Source organism: Hyperolius riggenbachi, chromosome 3 (assembly GCF_040937935.1).
Source record: "Hyperolius riggenbachi isolate aHypRig1 chromosome 3, aHypRig1.pri, whole genome shotgun sequence".
Classification (NCBI taxonomy): domain Eukaryota; kingdom Metazoa; phylum Chordata; class Amphibia; order Anura; family Hyperoliidae; genus Hyperolius; species Hyperolius riggenbachi.
The window spans coordinates 467,993,144-468,018,469 of NC_090648.1; the positions used below are offsets into that span (position 1 = coordinate 467,993,144).

Genomic DNA, 25,326 nt, shown 5'->3' on the forward strand with positions numbered 1-25,326 from the left:
AATCTGCGCATGCGCAGTTCACGTAAGAATGAACCATGCATGCACAGAACACTAATGGAGTTCTGCATGACTCCCGGTCAAGTCGCACAGCTAACAGAGCCACCAGCAGGAGACTAGAAGAAGCCCACAGGACGCCGAGGGACGTCGCAGTCTATGGAGGGGCTGGAGGAAGCCCCAGGTAAGATCAGTATGTTATTTTTTAGGTCTGTTCAGGATCACTTTAAGTCCGACCTCCAGGCATGGATGTGGTGGTTTAGTAAACAGAGTGTACGAGTGTTGCCTTTCCTGTGTGAAGCAAAAGATCTGCTGCCAAAAAGACGTAAAAAAACAAAATTGATAACCTGACCAAAAGAAGCATTTCAGTGGCAGCAGTAAGGCTCTGTGAATTTGGTTCCTGACTGGCACAATACCCTCAAGCATAAAGGCAAAGCACAGATGAAGCTTCTCGAGAAGATAAACTAGGAAGAAACCAGATAAGCGATCACTGCTGAATGGAAATTAAGAGCAGATCTATATGAATGTGTAGTATTTCAACCTAATGAACGACGTGAAGACATTAAACAACAAAGAGGTTCTCCAGCTTGCAACAACCCACATTACAAGGTTGTTACATTGGCGTGTTGTAGATCAGTGACTGGGTCAGCATCAGACATGGCAGAAGGAGCCTGCTCATCGGCTAAAAGAATGCGGCACGCACAGCAGGCTACTGTCCATGATGAACCCAAGAATCTTCAATACTTTCTTTCCACGAGAGATTGATTAATAGTCATCATAAATAATTTATATATACAGTAATAGCTGTGCTTAGTCCACAAAAATGAAATAAACCAATACAAAAAATAGTTACTTGTGCTGCTTCAATAAAGCAGTACTCGTATTTTTAAAGTCTGATATACATATCTGATTAGTTCCTATTATTCTGTGTGCAGGATCAGATAGGATACACAAGGAGGGAGACCCCTGCCAAAGGCTTACACTCTAGTCTAAGGGCTGGTTCAGACGGACGTTTGGAGGCGTCGCGTTCGTTGGCGTCGTGGTGGCAATGCGTTCGGGCGTTCAGCAGCGTTCGCGTTGTGTTTGGATGCGGTCGCGTTTTTTCTTCCCCTAGGGGGACATTACCCGTCGCGGTTAACCGCCCCTGGAAGCAACATGTAGCTTCCAGGGGCTCCTTGAACGCCAGTGAAAATCGGGACCCGAACGCCGCGTTCGTGCAAACGCGCGTAAAAGCTTGGTACAAACGCTCCCATTCACTTGAATGGGAGCGTTTAACGCCAAGCCCCGAACGCTGGCAGTAAACGCTCTGCAAGCGTCCGTCTGAACCAGCCCTAAAGCCTCCTCCTTCTAATCTTAAATGGCTTCTTACTAAGTGCTTAAGGGATCGGACAGTAGGTAAAGGAAAGCTGTGTATGAGATTGTAGAAATGGTGGTCAGTGGCAGAAGTGTTGTAGGAGAGTATGCTTGCTTGAAGAGGTGAGTTTTCAGATTGCGCCTAAACAGGGTAAACGTTGGTGAGTGGTGGATGTATTGAGGGAGTGTTTCAGAGTCGGGGAGAGGATCGAGATAAGTCTTGTGTTAGGCTAATACCTCCCACTGGTTCACTAAAGAACCAGTGAGGAGCATTAGCAATGCCCATATGAAGCTGAACGCTAAGTTGAAAATTTACTGTTACGTTGCAGGCTTGTATGCCTTCTTCAAACCCAGACTTGCCACTCTGAACCTAGTGTCTATATAGGAGAGGGACCCTGTGGTGTTTGCTCCATAACACCTTCATAGATGTATTTTCTCAATTGCCATCAAATAGTCTCTTTAGCTTTATTGTTTTTTTATTTCGTGAACTAAATTTTGTTTTTTACTTTTTTTTTTTTTTTTTTAATTTCCTAACAGATTGGTGAGCTTTACAGGAAGGATCCCTTCCACCTTGAGTTGGGTCTGGAATACTGGTGTCCAGCCGAACCACTCCAGAGCACCACGCTAATGGGTTCCTATCTCGGGGTTCCTCATCAAAGACCACCTCAACGGCAGGTATAATGCTTCTGTTTTATCATTTCAGTGATATGGTCTTTATTCATGACATGAACTTTAGATGACCCTGGCCTAATCTGTTGTCTATTTGGAGTCACAACATGCTTGCCAGGCTGATTTCTTGTGGAATGAGGGTATTGCTTTTTAATTTTTTAATGGGTCTCCAAGCTATAGCTGAGTAGTGATGTTAGCTATGAGTTAATCGAAATTGAAAGTAACGCTGCTTACGGCAAAGGGAGGGGGGGGGGGAGTAACTTACCTATGCCGCCACCTGTAGCCGATGTGTTCCACTTGCGGTCCATGTAAGTGGAGTGAAAATGGATCTCCTATTTGTGCACCTTTTAGTCTGCATTTGAACCCTTCAGCCCATAGTTCAAGTCACACCTGGAACAAAACATGAAGCCAGTGCAGTCAAAACGCCCGATTTGATTATGTGTAAGAGGATCAGCACAGTGGCCAGAAAGTTCTCATTTTCTGCAGTGGCATTCTTCACATTCCACTGCCATGAGGTTTCACTGAGACTCCTTTGCTCTAGTGCTACATTTGTATAGATGCCAGGAGTTGCCTTGTAACTCTGACATTGAATTTCTCTTACAGGTTTTGTTGTCCAAGTTTGTTAGACAGATGAGTGACATGTTGCCATCCACGCTGTACATCCCTTACCTGAAGATGCTGCAGGGCCTGGCCAGCGGCCCTCAGTGTGCCCGCTACTGCTTCAGCTTTCTGAAAGCCAATGGCAGCAGCCACGGTGAGTGTGTGTGTGTAGATCAGGGCTGGCCAAACTATGCATGGTCTCGGCCACATTCCTCAAATGCCTTCCCTCCCTCCCTCTCTACAGAGTCGCAATTGGAAGAAAACCAAGGGTTAACACTCACTTATTCGCCGCTTCCTACGTCAAGTCTCCATGGCGACAGAGCGTCACGTAACACGCCATCAGGACGTGCCAGCGTGCCCTGACGGCATCTCACATGTGACGCCCTTTTGGCCATGGAGACCTGACTTCTTGCTTTTCTCTTTGGTATCTGAGCTCTGCGTCCTTCTGAGCCTCCAGATCCTGAAATTTACTGAGGAAGTACATTCTGGAGTATCTTTTTGAAGCCTGATCTGATCAGCTTTGTAAAGGTGGCCATATGTTACTCATTGGCCACCAGATCAACCATCAGATGGAGATGCCTTTCTGATCCAACCTGATTAGAGAGGGATGTATCAGTTGCCCGCACAATGCACACATATTTCCTATAGATTTCTGTTCATAGATTTTTGGTTTCTGCACAATGTAAATTTACTTACTCCACCTGCCAGCCAGATTTCCCCTCCATGTAATATGTAACCTCCCTCCCTGTTCCTCGGGCTGTGCAGAGTGTTGTCCGCTCACCGGTTCGCTGGTGCATTTTTTCCTATGATACACGCCTTTCTCCATTCACGCCAGGGACGCTTCTGTCCCGCAACATCTGTCCATGCGGTGGGGTCACGTGGTGCATACGCCCGGTGGAGATGAAGGGTAGACACGGGAAACATGAGGTAGGCCAGAGAACAGGTGACCCTACAGCGCTCTGCACAGCCCAGGTGGGTACACATTACATGGCGGCAGAGCAGCTGGGGGTCCATCGCGTACTTTCCAACTCTTACAGATAAAAAAAGAGGGACGCTAAGGTCACACCCCTAATCACGCCCCCGGCACACCCCTAGTCACACATACCATAAAGATTTCATAGGAGAAATATGTTGTTTTTATAATTCAAATCGCACTGGTCCTTTCTATCCTGATTCATTACCATTCGTATTAACATTTGAAAATAAGAAATATATCGATTTTTAAAGGATGGGAATAAAGTTTAGAGTCAATATAACACATTTTCAGTAGAAAAATACAAATATTTACATGAATCTGTGCATGAGTCCTGTAAGAAGGACAAATTAACCCCCTTGCCGTTCCAATTGTGTCGGCAAGGGGGTGGCGCAGCACTTTTTTAAAATTTATTTACTTTTTTAATTCATGTAGCTAGCCTAGCGCTAGCTACATGATAGCCGCTGACAAGTGGTATCCCTCTACCTATACCAATCGCCGCCGGCGCACTCTGCAAGCAGGAAACCCCGTTCAGAACGGGATTTCCTGCTCGGCTTCCCCCGTCGCCATGGCGACGGAGCAGGATGACGTCGGGACGTCAGAGGGAATCCCGATCCACCCCTCAGCGCTGCCTGGCACTGATTGGCCAGGTTGCGCAAGGGGTCTGGAGGGGGGGTCGGCGCGGCGAATCAGCTGCGGCGATCGAAATATGCACGCAGCTAGCAAAGTGCTAGCTGCGTGCAATGAAAAAAAATTGTGAAAATCTGCCCAGCGGGGCCTGAGAAATCCTCCTGCGCAGGTTACCCCGAGCTGAGCTCGGGATAACCGGAAAGGAGGTTAAGGAGAAAGAGGGGCTGTCCCTCCAAAAGGACAGTTGGGAGCTATGTCATCGGGAAAATCAAACACTGCTACTGCTTTCTAGCATGCTGTATTGATAGAATCTAGTTTATCTTCACACAGCATGAATGCTGATAAACTGTACAGGGAAAACACCAATGTATAGGTACATGTTAATTCTTTGTCTGTGACTTTATTTTAATTTGTCCACAGCTGAGAACCTGCAGGGAGGAAGCCCCGTTTCCTGGGACCATTTCTTCAACTCGCTCAGACTGTACCACGAGCACTTACGGAGGGATATGCCCAACACAGACAGTCTTCATCAGCGCCACCCGCCAATGAGGGGGATCATCCAGCGTGAGATGGATGGGCTGATTGCTTGCCTGCAGCTTATCACCACCGTCATTGAATGGGTAATGCAGTGGAACAAATGTTTAAAGAGGAACTCCAGTGAAAATAATGTAGTAAAAAAGTGCTTCATTTTTTACCATAATTATGTATTAAATGATTTAGTCAGTGTTTGCTCATTTAAAATCTTTCCTCTCCCAGATTCACATTCTGACATGTATTACATGGTGACATTTTTACTGTGGGCAGGTTATGTAGCTGCTCCTAGCTGTTTTGGCTCTTAGAGACAGCTGTAAACAGCTAATTACTGTCTGTGAACATTGTTACATTGTGGCAGTTTGCTCAGAGTACCGCAGTACTCAGAGCTTCTTGTGGCAGGAGTTTCAGCACAAAATCAGTCATACATGGCCCCCTGATGGTTTGTTTGTGAAAATCATTATATTTCTCATGTAAAAGGGGGTATCAGCTACTGATTGGGATAAAGTTCAATTCTAGGTTAAAGTTTCTCTTTAAAGGAACATTATTGATTGATTTAGCATGTTTTTTTTTTTTAAATTGAGAAAGGAATAATTTGGGAAGTGCTGTTAAGTACGGGTGTATACATTTCAATGCTTCTCTCTTTGTTTACTATTATCAAATTCCTTTCATAAGTCATGAAGGGAGGGGGATTCCCTCACACTACATCTTTTAACCCTGTGTGTGAGAGAAAGCTCTCACTGCAGCTGCCTGTCTCTGGGAGCTCTCTGCAGAAAGCAGAGGAAATGTATCTTATGTGCAACAGAAGCATTTGTAGTAGTGTTTGAAACCTGACACCAGAGGCATTTCATATAACTCTGCTTCAATATTACACTGTTCTTAGCATGTCAGACTGCAGAGATTCACCTTTGCAAATGAGACCTTCCATCCGAAATAAAATCTATACAAAATGCATTACAGCTTTTGCCTCTGATTTTAACATGAAAAGTAGGAAAATGTTAACACAGTTACTTAGACATTATTTGTACATTGCCATATTAGACCACTTGGTTTGATAGTGTTCCTTTATTCATCAGCCTATCCCCGTTGATGCCGGATAACTGAGACTCTATTGTAGTGATTTCTGTCCTATTGTGAATTGGTGTGTGCCTTTGCCTGTGTCCTTATCAGTTATTGTTATCTTTCATCAGAGTGACAGTGCCCGCCTGGCTCTTTGTGAGCATGCTCAGTGGATGCCAGTGGTGGTGATACTGGGGATGGTGCAGTGCAGTATCCCTCCAGTCCTAAAAGCTGAACTGCTCAACACACTGGCTGCATTTGGGAAGTCTCCAGAAATTGCTGCCCCCCTCTGGCAGTCTCTGGAATACACTCAGGTATGTCCTTTGAAACTGCTTAGTATTGCATCTTGCTGTTTTGTTTTTTTTTGTTTTTGTTTTTTTTTGGGGGGGGGGGGCATATAAAGTGTATTATTAATACAATTCTCCTATATACCGTATATACTCGACTATAAGTTGAGAAATTTCGATCTGATCTACTTTTGAAAAGTAGGGGGGCGGCTTATACTCGCATCAGACCTAAATTTCTGATTTGTAGCTGAGTATCAAGCCACCCCTCTGCCCTGCATCTGCTGCATTCTGTCCCCCTAGTGCTGCCAGCCAGCCAGATTGTGTGCCTCTGGTCTTCTAAGATTGCTAGATGCCACAATGTCGCTCCCCCTGCAAGCAGGAGAATGGACTAACCCCCGCTCATTACTTATGCCCTCAAGCGGCAGCTGAGAATGCCGACCCCCGTTCAGCATGTGATTGTCCGGCTGCGGGGTAGTAGCTGCTCACTGTGCCTCATAGTACCTGCTGGCTAAGATGACTAACACAGCTTTCTCCCCAGCACTCTCTGTATAAACAGCACTGACACTTCGAGGGGAGCGGCAATTAGACAGGTTGGGCATGGGACAAATCGCCGGTGTCAAGAAAAGCTGCTTGCATCAGGGACAGGCAGGTGAGGACGGTGATCGATCGCTGGAGCAGAGGGATTTCGAGTGGCTCCTACAACTGCTGTGGGGGTAGGAGCCGCTCTAAATCCCTCCGTTCCAGCCACTGTTCACTGTCCTCCCCAGCTGTCCATGATGCAAGCAGCTTTTCTTGACAGGACACCGGCGATTTAAGCTCCACCCCTCGCCAGGCGCATCACTGTTCCATGCCTAGCCTATCTAACTGCTGCTCCCTCCTGAAGTGTCAGCGCTGCTGATACAGTGATTATAGCGTCACTGTGCAGCGCCAGGGAGAGAGCAGTGTTATTGATCCTACAGCCAGCAGGTATCCATCCCAGCCAGATCTGAGGCAAGATACCTGGAACAATTAACGTTTATCATCAACAAGCATATTTCTAACACTGTGCTGCTGTTAATGTTATGTATTAACACATTAACGGCAGCACAGTTGTGGGGAAGATGTATGGAGATCATGCAGGGTCATTTGCTCCAGGTATCTTGCCTCATTCATGTAAAAATAACATATAAATAATGTACAGTAATCTCCTTAAAGGATACATTATCACAAAATATGGTATTTGTGTATTATACCGTCTAGCAGAATGGGCTCGGCAGTTAGACAGGCTGGAAAAGTGTGCACTGTGCTTCTTGAGCAGCTGATTCACCACAGATCAGCTGCCCCGTTCCACACAGCTTTCCTCACTGCGCTGTGTTGGCTTTTCCGTCAGTGACCAGACCGCAGAACAATAGAGGGCAATAATGAAAGAGACATGAAGCCTCCCAGCCTGGAGGAGGGGAATTACAAGTGATTCTAGCGGCATACCAACTCTGCCTAATCACATTACAGGGAAGAGGACTTGCTGAGCACCAGCACAAGGTGATCCACCTCACACCCCCTGCTATGTACAGCGCTGTGCCCTGCAGCAATCTGCCCGCTATCATACAGCTTGTCTATAAAAGGGTCTCGCCCCTAATCACAGCCCACCAGGGGAGAGCTTACCTAAGCGGGGATCAGCGGCTGCTGTCTATGGAGCGGAGGTCACTGCATTCAGTGTGCTGTACAGCCCCTCTACTCACATCTTACACAGACAAGTGCTGTGACTTCGGGACGAGCTACAACACTGCGCAGTGAGGAAAGCTGAACGGAACGGAGCAGCTGATCTGTGGTGAATCAGCTGCTCAAGAAGCACAGTGCACACTTTTCCAGCTTGTCTAACTGCCGAGCCCGTTCTGCTAGATGGGATAATACACAAGTACCCAAAATATATTTAAGAAATGAACAACTAGGATCTGTGTGGGGAGTTGTATAGTGGATCGACTTATACTTGAGAAATCAACAAATTCCAGCTTAAGAGGGTCAAATATTGGGGTCGACTTATACACGAGGTTGACTTATATTCGGTTGTATACGGTAGCTTCTTGAAAATTCATAACATATTTAATGTTTACTGTTTATTGCTATGACTTTGCATCTATAACTGATTGTGCTATATTTGTTTATTTTTAAATATATAGCTTCATATTTTCCAAAGGAGAACACAAAAGTTACAACAGTAATTCAAACAATTGTAGTGTGTGCAATTTGTGTTGTGTGAATGTTTCTGATTCTGTGTCGTTTGTATCTGATCCATTAATCTTATTCATTTTTGTGTATCAAGTTTGCATACATCAGCATTTCTTATGACACTTAAAGTGTACCTGTACTAAAAAAAAGTGCCCAAAATGGTTACTTACCTAGAGATAATCGAAAGGCTCCACTGTGCTACTCCTCCTCGCCGTTCCAGTGGTGGGACCCTCCGTAGCCCATCGACATAGCCAATCCTTACTGCGCAGGCGCATTAACGGAGCCGAACAGGTTAGTTTCCGCCCGGCGGCGGCTCCAGGCTACTGTGCAGGCAGGCGTTGTCCTGCACACTGCAGCCGCATTCATTAACTTACGGGAGCACTGCCACGAGCTTCGGGGGTCCTAGCATTGGATCGGCCTGGTTGAGTGATTTTTGGCACAAAAAAACCTCACAGGTTTCTTTTAAGCTGTATACACACGCAGACGAAGCGTGACCTCTGGCAAGTAACTATTATGTGTACAGCGCACCCTGATGCCTCGGCCAGCAATCAGCCTGGTGGATCGACTCACTGGCCGAGAGCATCGTTGTCCCTGCTCACTTTGTCAGCTGCTCTTTCGGCCCTCCCCATCATCATGTCACATTGTCAGTTTAGTTACCCTTTAACAAGCCAACAAGCATTACCATTGTGTGAGTATCTGTGACGGGCTGTTTTTCCGTATAAACATTGGGGGTAAGGTACACAGATGGCCGATGTCCTCCAGAAACTTGAAGAGACACCCTTGTAATGCTCAAAACTAACTTCTTCATCAACCTGGGCAGCACAGTGACATAGTGCTTAGCACTCTCTCCTGGCTGCACTGGGTCCCTGGTTCATATCCCAGCCAGGGCACTATCTGCATGGAGTTTGTATGTTCTTTGGGTGTCTGCATGGGTTTCCTCCAGGCACTGCGATGTCCTCCCACATCCCAAAAGCATACAGATTACAGGTTAATTTGCTTCCCCTAGATTGGCCCTAGACTACAATACATACACTACACCATACATACCGGTACATAGACCTATGACTATAGTATTGATTAGACTGTGAGCCCCTCTGAGGGACAGTTAGTGACAAGATAATATACTGTATACTCTGTACAGGGCTGCGGAAGATGTCCATGCTATATAAATACTAAAAAATAAAAAAATAAACCTGTATAACAAACCCGAAAAATGATATATTTCATTAGTTTTTCTCTTCTCTCTATCTCTCAGATGTTGCAAACTGTCAGACCTATGGGACCGAGACAAGGAGCTGGAATAGAGGTAATTCTATTTTTTTTTTCTCTTTTTGTTTGTTTCATATAAGAAAAAGGTTTATTACTTAAAATAGTCGTTGGTAAATAGGGATGGTCAATGAGTTGCACATACGTTTAAGTTGACACATATACTTTAATAAGTATATCAATGAGTGTTGGACCATGTTAGCCATCAGTAACAGCAAGAAGTTTTGAATCGGGAGGATACCATTTATTGACTAACTTAGAAGAAAAGCAATAAGTGTTCGGCTATGAAGTCTTCATCAGAATGAAATGTATCAGTCTGAGGAAAGCTTCATAGCCGAAAGCTTACTGCTTCTCTTCTAAGTTAGTCATTAAATGGTATCCTCCCGATTCAAAACTTCTTACTTTGATTGGGACGGCCAAAGAGGAGGTTTATTATTCCTGTTTTTAAATGGTTTTATGTGGTTGAAATATCTTAAAATAAAGCTGTAAGTGAAACACTTTCCAACAGATGATGTGATTGGGCCATTCTTTCCTCTGGTTGTATCATTGTGGTCAATGCACATGTTGGGTAGATAGTGCGGCACACAATCCTTTGCTTGTCATCTAATGTACTTCCCTTGTGATTTCCCTGGCAAGGTGGAGCTGAATGAAATCGAGTCCCGCGCAGAGGAGTACCCCCTCACCCGAGCGTTCTGCCATCTCCTCGGCACGCTGGTGGAGAGCTCCTTCCCATCCAATCTGGGAGCGGGATTACGGCCTCCTGGGTTCGAGCCCTACCTGGACTTTCTCCGAGATGTAGTGTTTCTCCGCTTCAACACCAGAGCCTACCGCAGAGCCGCCGAGAAGGTGGGTTCCCCAAGGATCTGTTATAATAATAACATTATTATTATTATTATTTAGTATTTATATAGCGCCGACATATTACGCAGCGCTGTACAGTGTATATATATATATCTTGTCACTAACTGTCCCTCAAAGGAGCTCACAATCTAATCCCTACCATTGCCATATGTCTATATTATGTAGTGTAAGTACTGTAGTCTAGGGCCAATTTTTAGGGGGAGCCAATTAACTTATCTGTATGTTTTTGGAATGTGGGAGGAAACCGGAGTGCCCGGAGGAAACCCACGCAGACACAGAGAGAACATACAAACTCTTTGCAGATAGTGCCCTGGCTGGGATTCGAACCAGGGACCCAGCGCTGCAAGGCGAGAGAGCTAACCACTACGCCACCGTGCTGCCCGGTATTGGTATTGTCATAAGCCTAAATTAAAGAGGAACTGTGGTGAAATGAATGCAATGAATACAACTGCTTAATTTTTTTACACTATTAATTTATAAATACCCTCTTTCCCTGAAAATAAGACCTACCCTGAAAATAAGCCCTAGCTGGAATTTTAAGCATGCTTGAAATATAAGCCCTACCCTGAAAATAAGCCCTAGCGGAAGTAGAGGAGGAAGAGGCAAGCCAGTAAATGGGGACACAGTGGTGCAGTGCCAGTCGGGCACTGATCCTGTCATCCCAGCACACAGCAAGGTTATTTGCTGTGTGCAGGGAAGACAAGTCAGGTGCCTGATCAGTACAGTAGCATAATTTCAAATCCATGAACATCACAGTACAAAGGAACAGGAAATGTTCTGCTGAGAGACACTTCCTAATAGAAATTTAAGACATTCCCTGAAAATAAGCCCAACGTACATCTTTTAGAGCAAAAATTAATATAAGACACTGTCTTATTTTCGGGGAAAGACGGTATTTAGTCAGTTTTTGCCCATTGTAAAAATTGTTCTGCTCCCTGGTTTATATTGTGACATTTATTACAGGTGTCAGTATCTTTAGTACTGCAAAGTGATCTCTGCGGGATGTTCGATTAATAAGAGTTTTAAAGCCAGGACAAGATATACCTGAATGCTTTGGGGGGAAGAATTCTGCAGAACTAATCAGCCTAGACTAAGCATTTAACTTCCTTAGTGGTAATCCCGAGTCAGACTTGGGACAAAAATCTGCAGCTCAGAGCGGTAATCCATTGCCTGAGTGAGTTATATGCAAGTTCTTTCTGTGGTATGTTTTTTTTTTTGTTCTTGTTTTTTGGGTCTAAAAGCTTGTGAAAAAATAGCACAGCTTGTAGACCCTAAATCTGGAAATAATCATAATGCCAGGGAGGTTAACAGAGCCACCGGGGGCAGAATGGAGGGAGCCCGAGGACGCTGAGGGACTTTGACCCCCAGGAGCTGGAGGAAGCCCCAGGTAAGTTTAATTTGCCGTATTTATGGTCCTGTTCAGGGTTCCTTTAATCTTCAGGTAGTAAGTGTGTTGATTGATGTACATCTGAGTTTAGCGATCTGTGTTATGGTGACTTTGCTCTGCTGCTTGCAGTGGGAAGTGGCAGAAGCCGTGCTCGATGTCTTCTACAAGCTCCTCCGGGATTATGAGCCTCAGCCAGAAGACTTTGTAGATCAGTATGTGGAGATGCAAGGTATGAGGCCTGTTCTGTATTGATTAATGTGCCCCCATCATAGACGCAGCTGCTTCTGTAAAAATGTAAAGTCCGGTTGAAATCAAAATATAACAGCGTACTGTATAGAAGCAATGTAATGGACTGAACCTGTTTCACGAGCAAAACTTCACAGCAGGCAGCCTTCTTCCTTTCCCCTTGATGAGGTGTTAGTGTGTGTGTGTGTGTGTGGAAGGGGGGGGGGGGGGAGGGAGGGATGATGTTAATCAGCTATGACCATGTGTTACCAAAAGTAGGTAGAGCAATTGATGCCAGACTACATTTGAAGTATATTTTCATTTCAGTAAAACCAACGTGTAGTTCACAGGAAGGAGTAGAAGTTGAGTAGACCACAGTCGGATCACAAGAAGCTGCTCGTTGCAGTAGTGGATAGGTGCACAGCTGCAGGCAAGAGCTGCTACAAAATTGATGTTAAAGTGTACCAGCGCTCACGAAAAACAATGAATCAATACTTACCCGGGGGTTCCTTCAGCCCCATAAGCACGTGCGAGTCCCTTGCCATCCTCCCGCGGTCTGCCGTTAAGCCGCAATCTTCCCCGGTCACTGGCTCAGTCGCTTCAATCGTGGTCTTTTGCGCAAGCCTGGAGGTCCCGCGCATGCGCAGAAGATCGCGACTGAGACAGTTACTGGGGTTGAACTCGGCTGAACGGCAGACCGCGGAAGGATAGCAAGGGACTCGCCCATGCTTATGGGACTGGAGGAAGTCCCGGCTAAGTATTGATTCTTTGTTTTCGTGAGCTCTGGTTTGCTTTAAGGTTTAAAGGGATACTGTAAGGGGTCGGGGGAAAATGAGTTGAACTTACCCGGGGCTTCTAATCGTCCCCCGCAGGCATCCTGTGCCCATGCAGCCATTCACCGATGCTCTGGCTCCGGTTCACTTCTGGAATTTCAGAATTTGAAGTCTGAAAACCACTGCGCCTGCGTTGTCGTGTCCTCGCTTCCCCTGATGTCACCAGGAGCACACGGCGCAGGCACAGACCACACTGGGCCTGCGTAGTACACTCCTGGTGCCAACAGTGGGAGTGAGGACACGGCAAAACAGGCGCAGTGGTTTTCAGACTTTAAAGTCTGAAATTCCAGAAGTGAACCAGAGGCGGGGCTGGAGCATTGGGGAGTGGCTGCGCGGGCACAGGATGTCTGTGGGGGACCATTAGAAGCCCCGGGTAACTTGAACTCATTTTCCCCTGACCCCCCCCCTACAGTGTCCCTTTAAAACTTCAGTTGTAATACAAATAAATTACACTAGTCAGCATGATTGCTTTTATAATTTACATTGTTTAATTCTGGGTTTAAAGTTAAAATATCTGCCGCTTGTTTGGCTGCTGCAGCTGCAGAATTTTGAAGCTCTTGTTGGTTTTGCGCTCTCCCGACTGCTGCAGAGTATGCTGGGAGATGTAGTCTGTCGACATGAATACATCTCCTGGATTAAATTGCGGCAGCTGGAAGTGTGCGACAACAAAAGCTTGAACCTGTGTTCGCTGCCTGGGGAAGTTGCTGAATCCTGTATGGACCGGGGGCTAGAGGAGCAGCACCCTGTAGATAAGTAATGCCAATTACCTCAGCCCCTCAACGACACACTCCATTACGGACCTACCTTATGGGGAGGTTCGTTTTATAATATTTTCATGTACAGGTGCTCAAGTCTGCATTCTAAACAGCAGTCATGACTGTCTGATGAAAAATGTGTTCCATATAGCTGCAAAACAGAATAAATAACCCTTTGAACTGTTCGGCTCTAAAAACCTTATCAGCATTGTTTCCTCTGTCAGATAAAAGTGTGCTTTCACTTCTGTTTACTTTTCAGGAAGTAGGGATAAGTTTGTCTTATTGTTTGCCTTAATTGCTTAGATAACTTAAGCCTGATACACGCATCCAATTTTGGTTGGTTTATCATTGACCAATCTTACCACTTCCATGTAGTGTGAGAGTTTACCAGCACAATCTGTTCATAGTATTCACAATCTGTTTGCCCTCATACTACATGGATGTGTTAAATTGGCCAGTTATTGGTCAGTCTCAATGGGATGTGTGTACCAGGCTGTAGCTAGGTTTTTAACACTTACTGTACAGGAAAACAAAAAAAGGGACTTCAGACAATTTCTTAGTAGGACTAAATGTGTTTATCTTATGTCACATATCTCTTCAGGTACCCTTTAACTGTTTATCTGAATTCACCCTTTGCATTGTAGGGGAGGAGAGGGCTGCTTTTAAGCCTCCTGGTTTCACCCTGATGCATCACCTTCTGAATGACTCCCAGATGTTGGCGCTGTGCCTTAGCCTGCTGGAAGAGGGCGTCACACAACTGGACACCTACGCTCTGTTTCCTGGTAATGTGACTAAAACCTACCCAGACTCCTCCATTTGTAATATACTAGGACGTGTGGACTGACCATGTATGTTGCGCTAATGGATGTGTGATTGGTCACTTTCTGTCAGCAGGAAAAAAAGGCAGAGTAACCTAATAGGTTATGTGTAACTGCCCAGGTTTTGTGAGCTTGGTGAATGAAATTAATGGCACCTGTAAAATTAAGTGGGGCTACACCCAGTTAAAGGGTTACCAGAGGTGAGATACACATGGAGGCGGCCATATTTATTTCCTTCTAAACAGTGCACATTGCCTGGCTGTCCTGCTGATCCCCTGCCTCTAATGCTGAATACACACGGTGCGTTCCCGCACTCGATTTCCCGCTCGATTCCCGTCGATTCGTTTATTTCCAACATGTCCGATTTTCATTTCGATGGGTCGTTAGGTCGATTCGCATGTAAAGTATGCCAAATCGACCTAACGATCCATCGAAATGAAAATAGGACATGTTGGAAATAAACGAATCGATGGGAATCGAGCGGGAAATCGAGTGCGGGAACGCACCGTGTGTATTCAGCATAATACTTTTAGCCATAGACCCTGAACAAGCATGCAGCAGATCAGATGTTTTGACTGGATTAGCTGCATATTTGTTTCAGATGTGTGATTCTGACACTGCTGATCAGCAACACTGCCAGGCAACTGGTATTGTTCAAAAGGAATTATGGTAGTCTCCATATGTCGCTCACCAGGGCCCTCAAGGGTATTGGACAGAGCCGTACAAATGATTAATTTATGTTCCTGGGCCCTATGTGCTTCTGGAACAGTTATATATTACAGATTTATAAATTAAGAGTCCGCTTGCACATCACTATTTCAGACATTTTGGCGCAAATCAGTATAGAGTATAAAAACAAACAACCTCTAAAGTCATGCTTGGAAAAGTAGCGGGGTTGTAGTTATCAAGCTTGTTATGGAGAACAGTAGTCCCAGTTAGGAGTTAGCTGTAGGAAATGATAAGTTAACTAGGAAGTTATTAGACAATCAAGGCTCTGTCAAGTAGGTCTTGGGTTTCCCTGGGGTGAGTAAGGCATAGTAGTAAAGCAGGCTAAACAGGGAATAGAGTATAGGGAAAAAGTAGGGACATGAGTAAGTTAATTGAGCATCACCTTTACCAAGTTGGGCAATGGTCCTGAACCCTTATTTGTAAATACAAATCAAATCGACAAAGGGCTCTTTGGGACTCAATGGTGTATGCAAAAATGAAAAACTTTATTGACTAATACATAAATGTAAGACCAGCTGAAAAATGCACACGGAGCTAAAAAAAAGCAACAGCGCTGTTGTCATTATTAAAACCTAGCCATCATGCATGCCACACTGACACACTTCACACCATACATAACCAGGTGATTTCGGGGTACCCCATAAATGACAACAAAACAGTCCGCCTGCAGAAAGAGGGACAGCCTAGGGTGAAAAGCACACAGGATTCTATGACAAAGTGTCCAATGTTCTCCGAATAGACGTAATGAGGTCTCATTCAAATGAACTGGCGCATCTTAAATCATATATTCACTGCCTGTAAGTTTGCATACTCACGACCTCCAAATGTCCGTCGCAAGTTATGTGCAAGTATTACTTCACCTGGCTATTCAATCAGCTGCGCAGGCAGGCTGCTCCAGTTGTAATCCACAAAAGGGGGCCTTCCTGGGTACGGCCTGGCGTGTGATCCAAAGACGCTGGTAGGTCTCAGACTTGAGTGACTGGGAGACCGATAGCGCGTCTGCAAGTGCGCGGTAGGGGGCAGCGTGAAGTAGTAAAGCAGGACTGGAGAACCATAGCTCTGTGGAGGAGATCTTGGAAAACTAATGAGGTAAGAGAAGCAGGGAAACAAAGGGTAGGTTATCGAGAACCATTGGCCTGCAGTATAGGATTTGAAGCAATAGTACGGCAGGGAGGATAATGGCCAGACAGATTAGATATTTGGGCAGAAGTAACCCAGGAATTACAAGGCAGATTATAGAGAACCAAGGTCTTTCAGAGCGTAGTATTATTGCTTGGAATGGCATTTACCATGCTCAGAAAAAAACGTTGTAATGTTTTAGGAACAGACAGCAAAGCAAAGTAACCACGCAGTTCTGGAGAGCCAAGGGTCTCGGGAGTAGGTCTAGGGGTGGCAAAGCCGTAATGAAGAACTGTGACACTGTGCAATAATGCTTGGGGAGGTAGCAAAGCAGATCAGTCAGGTAGGTCAAGAAGAGCTAAAACCCTATAAAGAGTATATTTGAGGCAGTAGTGAAGCAGTGTAATCGGGAAGGTTACGGACAGTAGTGAGGCAGAGTTTACAAGGCTGGTTAGGGAGAACCATCTCTGAAATGATAAGGGCTTGGGGCAGTACTTGCTGGACTAGTTTAGTAATACAACCGGTTTATGGTGTAGGCCTTGATCAGCAAGGTAGACTAGTAGGCAGTTTACAGAAAACAAAGACTTTGGAGAAGACATCCAGGTGATAAACTAGGACAAAAGGGCAGGAATAAAGAATCATAGACCTTGGGGAGTAATTGAGGCAGGACAACAAAGTAGGTTATGAAGAACTGTAACGCTACATTGTGAGATTTGTGGCACTCCTTAGGCAAATTATGTAGGCAGGTTATAGAGAATGATGGCCCTAAGAATTACATCTTTGTAGCAGGATTGAGGCAGGTTAGCCAAGCAAGTTACAGCAAACCATGGTAGTTATGTATTAATCCTTGAGGCATTGGCAAGTGATGGCAACAAAGCAAGTTAATTGAGAACCGTAACCCTATAGGGCATGGCTTAGGACAGTAGGAAGGCAGGGTGGCCAGACAGGAGATGGGGAAACTACAGCTCTGTATTTTGCACAAAGGCCTTTATCCACTAGTGCGAAGCTGCAGCATTTCTATGCATGCGGATTTGTATGAGGAAACACAGCCTATTAAAAACAATAGGCTGCTGTTCAATTCGCATGTGTGGAAAACATTGGACGCCATACTGCATTTAAACGCATCACGCATCCGAATCCCTTTAGCCGTGCTTAGCACAGCTAGAGAGATTTGGATGCATCTGTATCACATCTGTGCCGGCATCGTGTCTTGCAAGATGTATGCGGAGCACAGTGAAAATGGGCCCTAATTTATGGCGTTACAAGGCGGATTAACTCAGCATGTGTATTCATGGTGGATACAATCTTAGTTATGTTTTCTGAGTTCCTTAGTCTTAGCGGTTAAAGAGAAACTGTAACCAAGGTTAGATTTTTATCCCAATCAGTAGCCGATACCCCCTTTCCTTCGAGAAATCTTTACCTTTTCTTAAACGGATTATCAGGGGACTCTGTATGGCTGATATTGTGGTGAAACCCCTCCCACAGTGCGATGTCAGCACCTAGGGACTGACCTCACACTTTCGAAACCTTGTTTCCAACTGCCAAGAAAGCAGCATCTCCTTCCACAGACATCACCTACCAGCAGTAAAGATGTCGCCATGTGATAAAATTTCAGAATGTAAATCAGGGGGAAGAAAGATTTTACAATGGCCAAATACTGACTAAATCATTTATACATAATTATTGTAAAAATTAAGCACTTTTTTTTTTCATTCTGTTATTTTCACTGCAGTTCCTCTTTAATTAGAAAATCTAGGGTTTTTCTTCTAATTTTTTTTTTTTATTTTTTATAGCTCGATGCACACAAACTACATCCATTCTACAATGTCTCCATTTGCACCCACATTTGTTACCTAGGCGCTCCTATTTGTGTTTTTCAGGTAAGAAACATCTGGAGAAGTCAGTGGCGTACTGCTTCATGCTGCTGAACCTCACACTGCAGAAGGAGAACCTGTTTATGGACCTGTTGCGGGAAAGCCACCTGTCCCTCATTGTCACTCCACTAGAACAGCTGCTACAGGGCATCAACCTACGGTCCAAGAAGGCTGACCACGTGGTGAACATCGCAAGGTGAGGGACAGTTCATGGTTGTCTGGTTGTATGTCAAGATGGGGCTTGACTTCTTCATTCTCTTGTTTGTTAACCAGGGACTTACCTGTATGTAAAAATGATTTTCTTACTTTCCTATAGGTGGAGATACATCTAGCGATGATGGGCAGATTCAAACAAGACACAGATGTCTCTCTGATCGAAGAGAGACCTGGAGATCTGTCAGCTGCCCATACACCGCAGGCCGATTCCCGTTCGATTTCAGCATGAAATCTTGCAGGAATCTGGGTAGTGATGCTGCCCCAGCGTCCTCCTCTCTCCCCCCCCCCCCCCCCAGTGTTAAATGTGCCCCCCCCCCCCAGTGCTCATGCATGAATACTTTAGCTGTCAGTGTCCACTGCTTTCCATGACAGAAACCTGTGCTGCAATTTGACTTCTCTACCTCCTCACTGTTCATCCCCCATCTCTCACCACAGCAACCTCTCCCCTCCATTTATATACTAAGGTGGGGGTGAGGACTCGGATGTCACAGTTCCATGTGGCTGGATAGTGTACTGGTTAAGGGCACTGCCTTTGACATGGGAGACCAGGGTTTGAATCCTGGCTAGGGTCGGTACCTATTCAGTAAGGAGTTGAAGGCAAGACTCCCTAACACTGCAGGGTGGCCTTTTGAGCGCGTCCCAGTGGCTGCAGCTCTTGAGCGCTTTGAGTCCGACAGGAGAAAAGTGCTATACAAATGTTCGGATTATGATGTAAATGTGACCAGGCAGAGGAGATTGTGGGAGGAAGGTTCCTATCCTATATTAGATAAAGTTGGTACTAGGGATGATCAATGAGATGCAAATACTTCCGAAATTATGCACATTTTTATGCAAATATATGCAGCTTGAAAAAAAGGACCAATCAGTTTAAACATGTGTTTTATTTGATTGGTCCATTTTCAAACTGCATATATTTGCATAAAAATTTGCATCAACTCGGAAGAATTTGCATATCTTTCATCATCCCTAGTAGGTACACACTTAGTATACTAATCAGAATGCAATGGAATTTTTGAATGGAACACTTTTATAAGCTATGAGATTTGTGTCTTTCTCAACAACTTCTATGTAGCAAAATCCTGCAGAAGTGAGTTTTTATTTTTTATTCACTTCAGTGGAACAAACTGAAATGGTTGCCCAGAATAACCAATCAGAATGTTTGTTTCAATAATAGATGTTTGCTCTGATTGGCTGCTCCATGTTTGCTCCAGGTTTCCGTCCCCGCCCTTCATGATTAACCAGCCCCTAGTAGTATGTTTGCTTGTTCCACAGGTATCTCTATCACAGCAGCAGTAACCCTGAACTAGCATATGAAAGCTCCAAGATCCTGCGCAGCATCTCCTGCAACCCCAACATCCAGCCCAAGCTTGTGGGAGACTTCACACAGGACCAGGTGAGAAGATGGCACTGCAGCTGCTTATTGCCATGGTTGTATTTTATACAGAATTTGCATTTTCAGTCTAGTGGCCAACTGAATGTGTATGTTTGACCTGCTATATATATGCCTGAAGGCTCTAATCATGGAAACCTGTAGTGAGAGAGACTGCAGTAGTTCACAATGACTCTGTGAACAGCACGGTGGTGTGGTGGTTAGTGCTCTCGCCTTGCAGTATTGGGTCCCCAGTTTGAACCCCAGCCAGGGCACCATCTGCACAGAGTTTGCATGTTCTCCTTGTGTTTGCGTGGGTTTTCTCCGGGCACTCCAGTTTCCTCCCACATCCCAAAATCATACAGATAGGCCCTTGACTACAATACGTACACTACATGATACATACATAGACATATGACTATGGTAGGGCATGCTCAGTAGACCCAGACTGACTCGACTGAGCCTATTACTAGGGCTGAACTGGAGACCGTGGGAGGACGGCGTGGGACTCGCATGTGTTTATGGGGCGGGAGGAAGCCCCGGGTAAGTATCAAATCTTTAGATAGCCAGATCTCTGGTACACTTTAACCCAGGGGTCCCCAACCCCGGTCCGTGGGCAAATGTCGGTGCGCGGGATGTTTTGAGCTGGTATGCGGGCCTGGCGTCTTTCTGAATGTATTCATGCACAGCAGCAGGCAGCACAGCATCACGAGGTGGCGCTGTACTCTCCTTACTGTCATCTGAGCCGTACGAAGTGCACTGCAGCACAGCTGACGCAGTAAGAAGAGAACGGCGCCACCTGGTGATGCTGCGCTGCTGTGCATGAATACAGGGCGCGGCAGATCCAGAGCCCCGTGAGCAGCCCTGCCACAGTCTCAGCACCAGCAGCCAGAGGAGCATTTCCATGACCTGCTACATCCCTCCCAAGACTTGGTCACCTCCAGCCTCAGGGGAAATGAGGGTTGGTGGCACCCCAGGCCCATGGACCGGCTCACCTAATAGTAAGACTTCTCTGTACCAAAATACAGGGCACTTTTTTTTTTTGTTGTCGGGTCAACGTGGCCCAGTTTAAATGTAGTAGCTGGGGGCCAAATTCCATTTGCCTGCACCTCTCCTTTTACCTTCCCGCTTTTTTACCCCAACACATCACCATACCCCCCCCTTCCTTGGGAACAACCTTACCGCACACTGTCAAAACCACCTACACCCCCTCCTAGCAAAATCCCCCAACACATCTGACTCTACGACCACCCACCTTGCCCCTCCCTCTCCGGTCCCCAGGAAAAATGTCATACTTCAAAGCGGTCCTCCGACCAAAAAAGGTTGGGAACCACTGCCTTAACCCTGTCCTCAAGGCCCACCAACCACCAGTGCATGTTTTGTGGAAATCCACAGAGGTAGTTAATCAGCTCTGCTGAGACACTAATTACCTCACCTGTGCATGTTTGTGGTTTTCTGCAAAACATGGACTGTCGGTGGACCTTGAGGACTGGTTTGAGGAACTCCGCTTTAGACCATAGATGAATTTTGAGTTTAATCCCACTGTAACTTGGTATAACTAGGATCCTCCTGTTTATCACATCTTTGATTCCTCCTTTGAGTTCGTATAAGATGCCCTGCTACTGGTGTGAGCTTGTGGTGTTGGCTGCTGATAGCTTATTTATAACACATCTGTTTCCTGTAAATCATATCTGAGTGTTTTTTCTTCTGTATCAGACTGTGAGTCAGAAGCTGATGGCCGGCTTTGTGTCATGCTTGGACAATGAGAATTCAGAGGAAGTTGGTAACCCCATGGAAGGTGAGAGAACTCGCAGCATAATCTCTTGTAGTGACGGTTCTTCTGTCTGTCTGTTCCGGTACATGAGTGTGTTTTATTGTAGCCTTAAAGAGGGCTTTCGTGTCCTAAATAGTCAATTTAGTGTTTAGCTTACATACATATAAGGTAAAACCGGCAATTAAGAATTAAACATACTCATCCACTGGCCCATAAATTAAATGTACTCACTGGACAAGTGAGTGCTTTTTTATATGTACGTAACATACACAGTAAATTGATTATTTAGGTACTGCTGCCCATTATTAAAGTGGGCCTGAACTCTTGCACATGACAGAAGAAAAACCTAGAGAAATGCACCCTGTATGTATTTAGAGAGTTTAGCCTGTCTAGTTCCCCCTCATATGAAACGAATCACAAGTTGTAATTTGATCCTCTAGCTGTGTCACATGACTGCCACGGCAGAGAGCTCATTTTAAAGCACAGGATGTTAACAATATGTCTGCTCCCATAAAAGCAGGAAGTAGACAAACTGCAAATGAATTGCAGGATTTGGATCAGCTGTAACAAATACATATTTACTTGGGCTTCCTCCAGCCTCGTGCTCGCTGGACTCCCTCGATGTGCTCCCGGGCGGCTCCATCTTCTCCGTTAGAAAGCCTTCAGTTGCGCCAGTCGTACTGCACACATGTGGCCTGACCGTGCATGCGCTCCCATCGCCAGGAGCGGTCTGCGCCCGCGCAATGAACCTGCGCAGAATGCTCCTGGCGACACGTGCGCGGCTGTGGCATGTATGCGCAGTGCAGCTGACTGGCGTGACTGAAACCTTGCTAATGGAGAAGATGAAAGATGAAGGGAGCCACCCAGGAACACTTGGAGGGAGCCCACCATGTAAGTTTCAGAGTGTAAAGGTCCGTACACACACCGGACTGGAGGCAACGACGGGTCCGCTGTCACCTCCCGCTGGGTGGGCGTTCCAGCGACAGTCCGGCGTGTGTACAGTCTGACGGCGGACTGATACGGCTGTTTCTGAGTGACCTGCTGGGCGGATCGCTCAGAAACAGCCGTATCAGTCTGCAGACAGACTGTACACACGCCGGACTGTCGCTGGAACGCCCACCCAGCGGGAGGTGATGACGGACCCGTCGTTGCCTCCAGTCTGGCGTGTGTACGGACCTTAAGTCAGGGTTAAGGAAAGATTTTGCAGGGACAAACACCGACTAAATAGATTATAACTGAATATTGTAAATTTTAGACAATTTTCACCTTTTACCTCACAAGTCCTAACGAAAAGCCACATCAGTCCATACCTGACGCCGATGAGGCAAAATAGCCCAAAAAAGCTTTTCAGGAACCTGCAGGAATCATCTTGCGCAATCACTCTCTGGCCAAGTGGTGCATTATGGGGTTTACCTCTCGCTCATGTGGAGGTGAATACTGTACTTGCATATCTCCTTTGTTATATTAATTAGTACTCAGTAACAGGTTCCCTTTGCTCTGGGTTTGTGCTTGCCTAACCTAATCATTGTTTGAAGATCGCTGAAATCCTTGTTCTTTGCTTTACCTGACTGTTTTGTGTCCTCCAGATACCGGGCAGGAAAACGAGCAAGTCTCTGTCCAGTACAAAACCAAAATCCACATCCTGGACCTCCTAATCACCTCTCTGGAGATGAAGGCCCCAAACCTGGCTCTCTATCTCTTGGGCTTTGAGCTGAAGAAGCCAGTCAATACAACAAATCTACAGGACTCTGGTAAGCTTGTTAGAATCTCTGCATGCATTACTCACACTAAACCTCAATACACAGGTTTGATCGGCGTCACACTAAACGAATGTCTGGTCTGTTGAGAATTTTTTTTTGTTTTTAAGTGACGGTAAAAGGCAGCGATTATCGTCTACGTCGACCGATCCATCCTGGCAAACAGGCCAAGTACCCAAAATTGCTCCGACTCCTTAGTCTAATACGTACCAGGGCTGTGAATTTGGTACAAAAATCATCCGACTCCTCAGTCTATGAAACCTCCGACTCCCACTCGGACTCCACAGTCCTGCTGGCAAATTGCAGCGGACGATAATTGGTGTTGGGGTTGTTCATAGTGAACCATAATAAATGATCTAAGCACTAATTTGTGGCAAGTTTCGCACATTTGTGTCCTCAATTTCGCCCCTCTACTAATGATCCGATCGGCAGCCCGTCATTCTGCCATGGTTGAATTAAAATGTCCACCGAGCTTGTTCGTTTATCTTTAACTGTTGAAGATCGCTCATTTTTTTACCGAGGGTGTTTGAGCACGTGTATGATCTTAAAGCTGCATACATGAACTAGATTTTCAGCAGCTGCTTGTCAGCCAGAAGGATCTTATATGGGAAGATCTTTTGGAAGTTTTGTGTAAATACAGGAGTTCCTGAATGCCATTGACAGTGTTGGCTATCTGTAAAATTGCATGACCAATAACTGAACGTCCGCTCTTCCTTTCCTCCTCCCCGTCAACCATATGAATAGGCTGCCAAGCAGTGTGTCTGTACAATTGTTTCCAGAATGACTTTGACCATGATGAAAGTTGTGTGCGCACGTACGCACAGTTATTTCCCCTGCAGGGATTGGGTCTCAATCCCCCGGGCGACAGCTTGGGGTCAAGTTCTGTACAGATACATCGCTAGCTTAGAGGCTAGCAACGCATTTTGTTGATATCGAAGAGGGGGGGGGGGGGCACACAGTGTAGCAGTAGAGGTAAAAAGAACAATGAACCTTGTCTGTGCACGACTGAGATGATCCTCCTCATCGGACTCGTCAGTCACACACTAGAATCTCAAGTTTAAGGCCTGGGACCCACTAACGGCCTTCTCTAAGTGTTTGTGATTTGAAAAGCTCTTACTAATGTAAGGATATGGGGAATTAAAAAAATAAAATCACATCCCTCAGATGGGATCACATACATTTCATTAGCAAGAGCTTTTCAAATCACAAGCACTTAGAAAAGGCTGTTAGTGGGTTTCAGGCCTAATAAGGCTCTCTGCACACTGCATGCGATTCCGATTGTTAATCGGTTTTTACATCCGATTCCGATTTTTAATCGTTACTGCATACTGTGTTTTTCCTCCATTTTGTTTTTGTTTTTTTTGTTGATTGCATTCAGGGAAAATCGGAATTGCAAATCGGAATCGAAAAACTGATTTGCAGTGAGCAAGGAACCTAAGAGTGTATTTATAGCTTAATGGCAATTAAACTGAGACAAACCTATCAGGAGGATCTATACTTACCTGTGGCTTCCTGCAGACCCTGTAGTCTGTCTGATCCCCTCTGTTGTGCCACAGTGAAGTCCGCGATCCATCCGAGTTGCAAGCACATGTGGGGTCCTAGGCGTACGCTGTCTCTTACAAATCGTCAGAACTTATTTTTTTTATGTTTTGCTGTGTGTGTCTTTTTTTTTTTTCAATTAACCACTTCACCCTAAAGGCATTTTTACCCTAACGGACAGAAGCGGTTTTCACTTATCAGTGCTCATCCCTTTCATTTGCCAATAGGTTAACCACTACTAATCACAATGAAATTGTCTATATCTTTTTTTCACCACCAATTGGGCTTTTTGGGGTTGATATTTGCTTTCAGTAATTACTTTATTTTGTATGCATTTTAAAGGGAAAAACAAGGAAAAATGAAAAAATACACTTTCTCCAATTTCATCCCCTATAGTTTTAATATAAACACTGCTACTGTGCATAAAACCCACACATTTTATTTGCCTATTTGTCCTGGTTATCACAACATTTTAATTATGTCCCTACAACATAGTATTTGGA

General features: G+C 45.3%; 1 protein-coding gene across 2 annotated transcripts in view; it reads left to right on the forward strand.

Annotated features, from left to right (window-relative positions):
• Positions 1-25,326, forward strand: part of NUP205 (nucleoporin 205) — a 100,259-nt gene that overhangs the window by 34,798 nt on the left and 40,135 nt on the right. For both annotated transcript variants that reach the window (XM_068277971.1, XM_068277972.1), the window contains exons 10-21: positions 1,885-2,022; positions 2,620-2,770; positions 4,640-4,839; positions 5,941-6,123; positions 9,557-9,607; positions 10,204-10,413; positions 11,945-12,044; positions 14,273-14,410; positions 18,175-18,364; positions 19,657-19,777; positions 21,470-21,551; positions 23,114-23,278. In XM_068277971.1, the coding sequence (XP_068134072.1) occupies positions 1,885-2,022; positions 2,620-2,770; positions 4,640-4,839; positions 5,941-6,123; positions 9,557-9,607; positions 10,204-10,413; positions 11,945-12,044; positions 14,273-14,410; positions 18,175-18,364; positions 19,657-19,777; positions 21,470-21,551; positions 23,114-23,278 (1,729 nt within the window). The remainder of the gene's footprint in view (positions 1-1,884; positions 2,023-2,619; positions 2,771-4,639; positions 4,840-5,940; positions 6,124-9,556; positions 9,608-10,203; positions 10,414-11,944; positions 12,045-14,272; positions 14,411-18,174; positions 18,365-19,656; positions 19,778-21,469; positions 21,552-23,113; positions 23,279-25,326) is intronic.